The following is a 13,170-nucleotide window of genomic DNA, read 5'->3' as shown; positions in this document are numbered from 1 at the left end:
TTCTGCTCAAATGCAGTTTTAATTTACAAAGAAACCTCAAACATCATATAATACCCTTCCACATTTCCGCCAACACCCTTTTTTTTTTTTTTTTTTTGGATGAATGCCTAATAACTCAGACTAAAAAAATGGGGAAAACATTAATTTTAACAAACTGATCAACTTATCATTCATTTTAATTAAATGATTAATTGATGCATAACTAAAAATGTACTAGACTTTGTGAGATGAGTTTGACTGCATCCAGTGAACAGTGGATAGAAACCCCATATGACTTGATTGCAGAAATATCCAGGAAGATTCTTATATAACTTTCAACACTACCTTCTTTACTCAAGCATTGCTCCTTACAGGAAAAAAAAAAAAAATCTAGGACTGCTTCAGATATTTGTTTCAAGACAAGTGCAATTCTAATATTTACTTAGAATACAATAGAATAGAATAGAATAGAATAGAATAGAATAGAATAGAATAGAATGAGCTTTTATTGCCAGACATGTTTATACATACAAGGAATTTGTTATCATGACAGAAGCTTCCAAAGTGTAACATAATGACAGTAACAGAGAGAAAAAAAAATGACAAAGTAAATAAGAAATAAAAATATACCAATTGAAAATTGTACGTGCAGATATATTTTGAGCAAATTGAAATGTAGACTAAGCATGTGTACTAGATAAATAAGTGTATAAATGTATAAATAGTGTGCGTTCCATGTTTATTGTTAAATGTTCACGATGGATTGCCTGAGGGAAGAAACAGTTCCTGTGTCTGGTCGTTCTGGTGCTCATAGCTCTGTAGTTTGACCAGATGGCAACAGTTTAAAGAGGGAGTGTGCTGGATGTGAGGGGTCCAGATTGATTTTACCAGCCCTTTTGCTCACTCTGGATGAGCACAGTTCTTGAATAGAAGGGAGGGTTGTACCAATGATTCGCTCTGCAGTCCGGACTACTCTCTGTAGCCTTCTGAGGTCAGATTTAGAAGCTGAGCTGAACCAGACAGTTACTGAAGTGCAGAGGATGGATTCAGTGATGGCAGATTATAACTGTTTCAGCAGCTCCTGTGGCAGGTTGAACTTCTTCAGCTGGTGAAGGAAGAACAACCAATGCTGAGCCATTTTCACAATGGAGTCTATGTGTTTGTCCCACTTCATGTACTGGGAAATGGGGGTGCCCAGGAAACTGAGGGGTGCTGATCGTACGAGTGCTGGATGTGTATTTTCCCGGCCTCACTAGCTGCTGCCTGTCTGTCAGGAAGCTGTTGATCCACTGACAGACGGAGGTGGGCACAGAGAGCTGAGTTAGTTTGGGCAGGGGGAGGTTTGGGATGATCGTGTTAAAGACCAAGCTGAAGTCCACAAACAGGATCCTCACGTAAGTCCCTGGTCTGTCTAGATGTTGCAGAACATGATGCAGTAACATGTTTACAGCATCGTCCACAGACCTGTTTGCTCTATAGGCACACTGAAGAGGATCCAGCAAGGATCCAGTAATGTCCTTCAGATGGGCCAGCACCAGTTTTTCAAAAGACTTCATGACCACAGACACTAGAGCCAAGGGCCTGTAGTCATTTAGTCCTGTAATTTTAGGGTTCTTTGGGATGAGGATGATGGTGGCGCTTTGAAATATGAAGGGACTTAAAAAAAATAAAAAATAAAAAAAAGCTGGAAAAGCTGATGGACAATTATACTGAATGTTTGCCGGATGAATAGATGAGTTGATAGAATAATTAATTCTGTTACAATTACTTTGTGCAGATGAGATATAACTGATTATAACAATGGCACCAGATGTCTTCCGCTGTTGTGTTGGGCCACACAACATGTAGATGGAGGATCCCTGAAGAGAAGATTCTGAAGTTGATGCAGATTGTCCTGAAAATGGGGACACTGAGCTTGGTTGTCACTGTTGCTTTTGCTGTTTCCCAAAATTCACTTCTTGCCAAACTTCATTGTTTATCTCTTCCACAACAACCAAAAAAGAGCAACTTAGAGCACAACAACCAAGAGATGAACTTAGAGCTAGAGAGTTTATTCGTATGCGAGAGAACCTTTTAAGTCAAATCAATTCACCTTTCAAAATTCAAAATACATTGCGTCAAAGCAACTGAACAACATTCATTTGGAAAACAGTGTCTCAATAATGCAAAATGATAGTTAAAGGCAGTTCATCATTGAATTCATGATGTCATCTCTGTTCAGTTTTTAATTCTACCTGAGCCGGAGGGGACTACAGATTTGTGCTTTTTGTTACTGGGGAAAGTTAATTACTGTAATTTCCACATTGAGATTATTACTGTAATGTGTTAATCTCTAACGCTGCATATTAAGCGTGATCATAGGCCAAGAGCTTAACACACTTATCATGTGTGTCTATACTCTTACAAAATGTGTTCACCCAAAGGAGAAAAACCTGTTTGATGAGGGCCACCTAACACAATGAATCCAACAAACAGAAAAACTCAAAGCCCTATACAAGTCAGATAGACCACATCTAAAGAAGAGAATCAGGGAGTGCAGTACTCTTTTGTATCTGACAGATAATGAATAACAAAAATACATGAACTTCTAAAGCCTGCTCAATACACATGAAATAAGTCTCTCCAAACTTTAGCTGTTTTTCCACCCTTGGGCTGAATGGTCCCAATAACAATAAGAAATGTTTCCAGGTATGTTTCCACTTGAGCTTGGTTTGTCACTTGTTTGTTGCCTGACTACTACAGTAGTTTCACTCTAAGCTATTTACATCCCATACCGTATGTGAACACTTGCATTAACAATGATGTAGGGTTGACTGTATTAGGGGATATGAGAGCAAAATTAAGGTTAAATTAATCAATTTAATTAATTTTTATTATTAATTAGCTATTGTGGAAGATATCTATATAATATTATTACTGGAATCTTAGTCACTTGTAATAATTTTTGGCTTAAATATTAATGCTAAAATGCACTTAAGATGAGTGTAAGAGTGTCAGATGATGTCTTTCTATTACGAGGCAGTTTTCTACAGTATATATTTATGATTATAGTGATCATCAGGGATGTTCCGAGCCAATCTCTCAGACCGGCATTGGGGCAAATCAATCATTTTGTTACACACATTTTGTGAGATGAGAGGGGCAATCCAAAGACAGGCAAGATATCCAAAACCACAACTAGACTTAACAGGCTAAACAGACTAGAAACTAGGATCTTGATCTTGAAACATGATTTTTGAATCGTGAATCACCGATTTCGGACAGTAATCGATTTCAAATGCTAATGATCAAATTTATTGCGATCTCTTTACCAATTCAATTCTTTCAAAATAGGCCTTTATACACATTAAATTACTACAAGCACGAATTAATGGAGACCTTGAACAGTGTCTGTGCCTCATCACGCGCTCCACTAACCGCCTGTGACTGTCACAGGATTGCGCTCGCGCTCACTTTGTTTTTTTGAGCAGCTGATGTGTGGTTTCATCTCTCCTTAGGACTCGTGGTCAGTAATGCTAAAGTGAAGTAGAATTACTTTTCTGTATTTTTTCAATGGCTCTCGGTCATAACGACAACATTACTCTCAGCAGTCAGCTGCGTAGTTATTATATAGACAAAGCAAAAATGTAAGTGCCTAATGCACTGTTCCATTGAATGATAAATGTGTTTTAACAATGTTAAAGGGAGCCCTTCATCTGTTTCAAGTCATCACAGATCATCACAACTTGGAAAACCTCAAAAAAATGCCAAATGGCTGAACCCAAGATAAGCCTGTTGGGCCTTATTCTTCACATGCTTCAACTTCCCTGTCAACTACCGGTCTGGCACACAGAACACCTGAGGTCACGCCTTGTCTCAGATTTACCAACCCTCACAGGAATCCTCCTCTCCAGAAACCATTCTCTAGTAAGGCTTTTTAACTCATTCTTCTACCCAGATTACCTACCACTATGGGAACTGCTGATTACTGTTTCATCATGTGTTAAGGAACTTTGGTATCCCCGAGGACATTGTCTCCGAGCATGGACCACAATTCATCTCTTGAGTCTGACAAGGCATTTTCCGGCTTCTAAGAGTTTCAATCAGCTTAACCTCTGGATACCACCCTTAATCCAATGGCCAGACTTAGCGGAAGATCCAGGACATTAGGAGATGCCTGCACAGTTACTGCCATCAGAATCAGCAAGACAGGAGTCAATTTCTATCCTGGGGTGAGTATGTACAGAATTCCCTCTTACCATCTTACCATTCCCTCTTACCATCCAGGAGTCAAGGTCTGTCTGTCCACACAGGACATCTGCCTCTGGCTGCCCAGTTGTAGGCTGAGTCCCTGGTTTAGGGGTTTGTTCACCATCAGGAGGCAAATAAACAACAACATGTACCATATGGACTTACCTTTCACTTATCATATCTCACCATAATTTCATGCTTCCTTTTTAAAACCTTAAATTAATCCTGTCACTCCTTCTTCCCCAGGACCTGAAAAGCCTGACTTACCACCTTCACCTCCATATTACTGGAGAGGACACCATCTATCGGGTCAATACCATCTTGGACTCCCAGTGTTGAGGGGGCCAATTCAATTCAATCTCTGTACTCTGGCAAATCAGTTGTTTACGGTTTTTCAGTTGCATTTCCTGCCCAATGAATAAACCCTTGAAACTTATATGTTTGCCTCTTTGAGGTCTCCTTCTGTGTTGTGACAACAGTATTATTATTTATCTCTTACGGGGAAGTCGTGGCCTAATGGTTAGAGGGTTGGACTCCCAATCGAAGGGTTGTGGGTTCTAGTCTCGGGCCGGACGGAATTGTGTGTGGGGGGAGTGCATGTACAGCTCTCTCTCCACCTTCAATACCACGACTTAGGTGCCCTTGAGCAAGGCATCGAACCCCCAACTGCTCCCCGGGCGCCGCAGCATAAATGGCTGCCCACTGCTCCGGGTGTGTGTGCATGTGTGCGTGTGCGCGTGTGCGTGTGTGCGTGTGTGTGTGTGTGTGCACGTGTGTGTGTTTTCACTGCTCTGTGTGTGTGCATTTTGGATGGGTTAAATGCAGAGCACAAATTCTGAGTATGGGTCACCATACTTGGCTGAATGTAACTTCACTCACTTTATCCATATGGGGTACTTTATAAATTGGCATACAATGTTTTAAATATGTCAGAGAGTTTTACACACCCGTCTGTTATGTCTTTCAACATTTCCCTGCCTTGAAATATGACGATAAATGAAACAAACTGTGATTAGCTGATATGTCGGTCAGACCGCCGGCGCCTCATGGGTGGGCCTTGGCAAATGAAAGTTGGTCTGGCTACGCGAGACTAGGGCGATATAGACACATTTCCTCTTCCAGGCAGATTCATAACATTTTATGTTGATTGAAAATGAGTATCTTAATTATTGCACTGATTGTGGAAATGGGAATTGTCACTGCTCTTGCTGTTTTCTAAAAGTCACTTTCTAATTTGTGAAGGTCAGTTATCTTTTGCTACACATCAGAAATAAATGATTTGAGTTTTCTCATTGTGATGGATGATTACGGGAATTTGGCCTTTGTTTCCCCTCCTATTTATATACCTGTGAAACAGGATGCAATGGCTAGGTCATTTTATTTTCATAATCACCCTGCTGTGCTCAAAATTGTAAATATGAATGGGAATTTACTTCAGAGATATTTTACTCATATAATTTCTAAGGGTACTAACAATTGTGTCCTACTATTGATAGTGAAAAAAAATCATAATGAGATATTCCCACGTTTTCAGTTGTGAAAGCTTAGATTATTATTATTATTATTATTATTATTATTATTATTATTTATTTATTTATTTTGTAAAAAGATCAAAAGGATTCATAATGCAGTTTTATTTTCACAGCCTTTTTTGATCATATTTACCAAGGATAGCAACAATTCTGACCGTGACTATATAAATGCTTGGCCTAGTGGCCAAACTTCATATTGCCTGTAAGGAATCCTTAACTGGACTGCTATTTTCCTGGTTGGCAGGTGGCGACCCTCACCAGACTACTGCTGAACACTACCACTCATTATGCCTGATGCATCACACCTGTGTCTTGCCCTATTTAATTTTGTTTGTGCCATGCCTTATTGTTCAGTCTTGAGCCTATATTACCTCTTGCAAGCTAAGTCTGTTGGACCCTTGTATCTATTTTTCTTTGTACTGTTTTTTGGAAGCACGGCTTCTCTTGTTTTGTTGCACCTTTTATTAATAAAGTTTTGTCTTGTTGAAGACCCACAACTCCTGGCCTTTTGATCATCCCTGCTCTTGGATTAATTTAGTGGAGTTAGCTCAATCCTCTAACTCGTTACACTGCCTCAGTAAGAGCACAGCTCTCGGACTAAATCTAAAATATCTTAAACTTAAATTTTATTAACTAGATGGCACAAAACTTCACCACAGCACTTTCCTAAACATTCATGTTCCAATATACACCTCATGAATTATCTTAGTGCAAGGACTTGCTCCTGGTAACAAAATTATAAGAAAGTTCTTAATATCAGTTTCCTCTTTAAATAAAAGAAAGTCCTAGTAAAGTTGAAAAAAAGTTCAGAAATTCAGAAAGCAACTTAACCCTTATAAGAGGTATTAAGGTCCAAAATTATTAGGAGTGTGGATAAGGACTTTTAAGTGGCTTAGTTTTTTTTTTTTTTTTAGCAGTGGATATTTTTTTTACAACTTGGAGAAGAAATGTGTTGCACACAATGAGTTAATAAAATCTTTCACATTAGATCGTGCATGGGTCATGTTTGTGACCGATCTTACAAGAAACATCGTAAGATCTCCTATTGTGTCTCTGTTCATTTCCTATCAAATATGTTAAGTACGAAATTAACACACACATATATGTGTGTGTGTGTGTGTGTGAAAAGTTTGGTTCCAAAACCCAATAAACGCCATTAGAAAAAATTAAATTCTGGTCTGAATTGTGACAACCAGTTACAGTGCAGTATTCCACAGTGCACTCTAGACAGTAATGGCGGCACTTTGATACATCCGGCATCCTAGTTTTCATTAGTCTCACGTAGCCAGATCTTCAGACTGAAGGTCTGGAACTCATGTCAGCTTTGAGAACGATCACAACAGGATGCGCTCGGAAGAGTTTTAACAGTTCGGACATTGACATATAATATACACGACAAAATATATATTGTACTTGGGATAAAACCACTGCTGTGTATTGATACCTACTGACACTAATACTTTATATGAAATAATAGTTTGTCATATGTGGACTTTTATGTTAAAGTGTGTTTTCTGTGCCATGTTTGTAGTAAGTTTTTAGTCTCCACCCATGTGTTATATTGTTAAACCTCTTTTATTTTAAAACGTTTATTTTAAGAAGTTAAAGGGATAGTTCACCCAAAAATATAAATTCAACAGAGAATTAAGAATTCACTTATCAGCTAAACCTGTAAGTACTTTTGATATTGTAACTAAAGTTTTACTTTTTTTTTTTTTTTTTCTGATAATCTTCCCTGATTTTATTTTATTTTATTTCATTTACTTGCTTATGTACTTATGTACTTAAAACGACTCAGGTTGCAATTTGGTCTGGAAAGAAGTATAAATACTTATTATATGGATATTGTATTGAGAGGATCAATCCTTAGAAAAATATTTGTACCAAATGTTTCAACTAGATACTGTATTACGTATTTACAGTAAATAAGAGTTTTTAAAATAAACTTTGAAGCTTACAAATGCTGATGGAGTATACATATTTACAAAGAAAGACATCAAATTCTTTATTCATATGCTTAATAGGACATTTATTATAATGGGAATGTGTGAATATTGTAAATAAAGCATTAAATAAAGTTTAAAGTTTTTAAGTTTAGGCCTGTGGAATGACTACTAAATGACAGCACTGCTTGCTTTTTTTGTGAGAGTCATTTCTTAAGTTTTTATTATCAGCCTTTTTTTTTTCTCAAATATTGTGTAACACTACCTCATGAGTGATATTCTCTTCGCTCCTTCAGCTCTTCCTAAACCATTCATGTTCTAACAGCTTGTCTAAAGTCAGGCTGCTGCTCTTGCACTGATTTAGCAGATCACAGCATTCTGTTCGAGTTTTCAAGAAATAACTGGTTAGTCCTGTACCGTGTGAAGCATGTGGCATGTGAATGTTGTCATATAAAGTATATTCCGAAATGTCATCATTTTTAGACATTATGTCTGCCACTTATATATTAAGAAGCTGATGAGGACTTCTTAAGATTGTGCTAAGTTTGTGTGAGTCTAACAATGTTACTGTTATTGTGTGTTGTCTTCTTACCACTGGATAAAGTGGAGGAGGGAATCATCTGGATTTCTACAAAGCTGATTCCATTCACCATTCTGAACAGCAGAACACCCAAAGACTTGACCGTAGCTTTGACCGCTGGACACCCTGTGTACTCTGTTCATGTAGGCAAGAGATTTTCAAGAGTGTTGAGCATCACTTGCTAGATTCATCTGCAAGCCATTAGTTTATATGTATATACCATTAGAGAAAATAGGACTTAATGTCCTAAAATGTCAAGCTACCATCATAGTCAGAAGTTTCAAAAAGTTTGCCACAGCCAAAGTCTATTAATTTGAGCTGCAGTGTCTCTGTGTTGACCAGGATGTTGTCCGACTTGATGTCACGGTGAAAGACACGCCGGTCCAGACAGTGTTTGGCTGCGAGCACCGCTTGGTGCATTAAGCCACGTGCCACAGTTTCTTCAAGATAACCTCCGTTGCTCAAGGTGAAGCTGAGCAAGGTCTCACATGGATGTGGATATTCCAAAATCAAGATGTACCGATGATGCTGCTCAAACCATTCATACATTTGGACAATGTTGGGGCTTTGAGGAGGCTCTCGCACCACCAGATTTAGAGCCACTTCCCCCAGCAGAGGTCTGATACTCCCAGGCTACAGAAACGTGATACGCAAAGAGTTAACTGTTGTCTTTAACTTCCATGTGTCTTCCATGTGTGTATCTAGTTTATGCAGTAGGGTAAGAAGTCTGAAATCACTAGGGAGAATGGCACAGTTTGGCATTCATTTCTAAGTAAAAGCTCAGTTTTATCTAAAATGAACTGACAATTTAAATGAAAAGTTGGAGTGAAAACACTTCACTAACTAACACTTTAGTATAGGGACCAATTCTCACTGTTAGTTATTTATTATCATGCCTATGATAAACATATTTGCTGTTCATTAGTGCTCATAAAGCACATATTCTGCATGACCATATTCTTAATCCCAAATCCTAACCAATACCTGAACTGAACTACCTTACTAACTATTAATAAGCAGCAAATTAGGAGTTTGTTGAGGCCAAAGTAATAGTTAATGGTTGTTAATAGTGAGAATTGAACCTTACAATCAAGTGTGACCCTTAATTTCGCTTTACACTTTACACATTCAGATTTCAAGATTTTCAATTTGCTCTTAGATTTTTGGACTCACCTGTATATATAACGTATACATTTACATTTAATAACTTACAACATAAATAAAGCAGTCCTGCACCGACTTGGTTAAAAATTTGATGGCAACCTGCAAAGAGAATAAATAAATTGATACAATGATACATCAATGTTTGTATATATGAAAATCTGTAAACTGTTTTACGTCAGATGGAGTAACTCCTAGAAAACTTCATGATATTATTAATTTAAAAATGTATTACATTTGAAAAATACGTTTTTATATTATTTATATAATATTTATTTTTGGAATGTATATTAATAACAATAATCTACACACTTGACATTATAACACCATATTTTAAATAAAATAAAAAAATAATGCTAGATGCTATAACAACTTTTCAGACATGTGGGGATAAATAAAAAAATAAATAAACCCAAGTGGCAAAATGTTTTGATGAATAAAGCAAGATTGGTTTACCTTCTGACCATCAGATCGACGAGTCCCCTCATAAACAGTGCCAAAATTTCCTGATCCCAGTGACACTCCCACATCATAAAGGGAGAAAAATGATCCTGTGAAGAAAGAAAGAAAGATGTTAATATATGGTATTGCTGCTGGCTTTGATTATTACAGAAATTCCAAAAGTAGTTTACTTTGCTGTGTGCCTGAATATTTATGAATGGCTTTTACAGAGAATTGTTTATTACATGTATATTACTATTTCTTTTAACCATGGAATCAACAATATAACAAAATCAAACTAAAATGCTTCATGCGCCACATGATACATGCTGATACATAAGGTATTAGACAGACTGGCACATAAATACAAATGTGAAGAAGGTGGAGAAAAGTCAAAATAAGTGAAAACTGAAAGGAATAAACACAAACACAATAACTATAGGACAGAGTATAATCACAAAAGACTCACCGACAGCTGGACCCGGAAGGGATGTTAACTCTGAATGAAGGCCAGACGGACCTGGGACAGGTTCTTGCTTGAGATCAGGTGTCATTTTAAGACTGGACTGACGAGAGACATTCATTGGCTGAGAATCAACCAGATCGGTGTGAGGTGGCAGCTCATGATTGGATGCACCTGGCTGGGGATCCATTGGCTCAGGGTCAGGATCAGGACTGGTTGGATCGCTGTCAGGTGTCAGCTGGAGACTGGATGGACCCGAGACAGAGGAAGGCTCAGGATCAGCTGGATCGGTTGTACGTGTCATCTCGACACTGGGTGCTTCTGGGACAGCTGTTAACTCAGATTTGAGTGGATCTTGCTGAGACTCTGGCTTGACGCTGTCTGGGTCTACTTTGTTGCCCCTGTAACAGAACAGGACTGTATGCTTTACAGCTCTCCATGTTTGTCAGAAGAATGCACACGTGCCTTTGTTCTTTCTCATTTTGGTTTGCTTTTCTAGAAAGTGGCATAGAAGACCATAACATATATGACCTAAAATGAAGTAATTAACTACTTGTTTATTGAACGCATAAAATCAATGTCACATTTGCAATCGTACTTATACACTTCATGTTGTATGTTGCATATAATATGTTATAAATATGAAAACTAATGATGACCCCTGCTTTTAGTATAATTCCGTGAGTACTTTTGCTATAGGCCTACTTAAATTTCACAAAAAACTGACAGATTTCCACATTGGCTTAACTACAAAGCCAGTTTTTTATAATAATAAAAAAAAAAAATTCTGAAAATATAAAAAGCCTATACCTGCTGTAGTGTTTCCAGCTGTCTGTGTAGAGTTAACACATCAGCTGAGCATCTGCAGAACTGACTCCAGTCCGTTTTTGTATGAAAATGATATTTTCTGTATGTTGATCAAATCTGCTCAGGTGATTGATCGTCTTCGCTACTGGACTGATTCTCAGTCAACCGATAGCAGGGCGTTTGTGATGTAATAGTACACTATTCTTTCACGAGCATTCTAAGAATTATACAGTGTTGCCAGATTGGGCGGGTTCCCGCACAATTTAGTTTTTTTTTTTTTTTTTTTTTTTTGTGACTTGATGCTTCAAATAAAAATGTAAAGCCAGCAGGTGATGACAAATGACTGTTAAAAAGTTTGATTACTTTAAAAAAAAAAACTTAAAAAAAAAAACACTTGATTGATCCATGAATGACACAAAAGTCTTTCAGTATCAGAAAGATCTTTATTGCCAGGCAAGTTTATATATACGATGAATTTGTTTAGGTGACAGAAGCTTTCTAGAGCACAAAACGAAACAACAGTGGCAAGACAAATAGTAATAATAATAATAAAATAAGAAGAATATGATAGATGAAAAAGAAATCATCTAGAAAAAATAAAAATAAAAAATAAGTAAGTAAATAAATAAATAAATAGATTATATGTGTACAGGGGCCTGTACCATGATGGTAGCTGAACAAATTCAGAGGTACAGGATTAGTTTTGAGTTGACAAAACCAAACCGCTCCAATCCGGCTCTGTTGGTACCATGATGCTGTTCATCAACTTTCTTTGTCAACTCAGGCTTTGATCCTGAGTTTGTGAAGCGCGTGCACGTGAATGTGTGACATCACTGGCGAACAGCCAATCACGAGCCTTGCAACAAAGAGCAGGTTTGATTTACTTCTCGCGAGAGACCCAGCGAGATTCAAAACTAAATGTTAAAGGTTTTGCTAAAGGTTAAGAGACTGAAGAATATGACAAATTTAAACAGGACAAATAAAATAAATAATCTTGCTCTATCAGTGAAGTCACAAGTGAAACTTGTTAACTTAGTTCATACATTTGAAAATATATAGTGGTAGAGAATTGAACATGTAAGGTCAGATTTTTTATTTATTTTTTAAATAGTGCAATCTTTTGATACTACAGCTTATTTATATCACATGATCGGTATGCATTTATATTCATTTAATATAAACGATTTATAATAATTAAATAAAATTGCTTGTGTAATAAATAATGATAATATGAACCACAATAATTATATAAATCATAAAATGACTGAGTAATTATCATTAAAGCCAGACTTCTATTTTTTTAGCATTAGTGACATTTAATTTGGAGCAAGATAAACTGGAGTGGCTTTGTGTCAGACGTGTCACTTTTCTCACATCTGATTGGTCCAACTTCAGTTTGAGATCTCTAACCCAGTACATAACCTGCCCCGGAGCAGGTTAGCCGTGGAGTGTAAGTTACTATGGCAATGAATGCAGCTAAAAGCCAATTTATTTATTTTTGCTTATTTTCATTTATTATTTTGAATATTGAATATATTTTATAATTACACTGCAGTAATTAGCATTTTGTAAAATTACATTGCATTCATAATTTTGTAAATTAGGCTGCATGTTATTTTGTTTAATGGTCTTTCATATATATAAACAAACAAACAAACAAACAAACAAAAAAACTTTATTAATATGATTTACAAGCTTGTTTCCTCATGGGGACCTAAAAATTTGACATTTGGTCCCCATATTTTGATAAATACCAGCTATACACACAAACGCACACCTATTGTACACACACACAACCACATTCAACTAATTTTACTTTTACATATTGCCCTGTTTCTAACTAGAACCAGAAAATCTGAGCATATCACACCAGTCATCACGTCCTTACACTTGCTTTGAGATTTTAAAGTAATTTTACTCATTTATTATCACTTAATGGCCTATAGGACATAAATAAATTTCAGATATGCTAACTAAAATTATATACAAACCTAAAAGACCACACATATCATTTGGACAGAGTCAGTTAGAAAT

At 36.8% G+C, this 13,170-nt stretch overlaps 1 protein-coding gene across 1 annotated transcript; it reads right to left on the bottom strand.

The window, feature by feature from the left end:
* Positions 1 to 7,762: 7,762 nt before the first annotated feature.
* Positions 7,763 to 11,265, bottom strand: LOC113116853 (serine/threonine-protein kinase pim-2-like). Its single transcript, XM_026285177.1, has 7 exons — positions 11,140 to 11,265; positions 10,336 to 10,730; positions 9,882 to 9,976; positions 9,477 to 9,527; positions 8,528 to 8,897; positions 8,277 to 8,399; positions 7,763 to 8,062 (listed from the first exon to the last, which is right to left on the bottom strand). The coding sequence occupies exons 2-7, from the start codon at positions 10,631 to 10,633 to the stop codon at positions 7,977 to 7,979; spliced, it is 1,023 nt and encodes a 340-aa protein (XP_026140962.1). The 5' UTR covers positions 10,634 to 10,730; positions 11,140 to 11,265; the 3' UTR covers positions 7,763 to 7,976.
* Positions 11,266 to 13,170: the final 1,905 nt, after the last annotated feature.

Source organism: Carassius auratus, chromosome 16 (genome assembly GCF_003368295.1).
Source record: "Carassius auratus strain Wakin chromosome 16, ASM336829v1, whole genome shotgun sequence".
Classification (NCBI taxonomy): Eukaryota; Metazoa; Chordata; class Actinopteri; order Cypriniformes; family Cyprinidae; genus Carassius; species Carassius auratus.
Note: the sequence above shows the minus strand (reverse complement) of the source record. Positions and strands in the feature narration are given on the sequence as shown.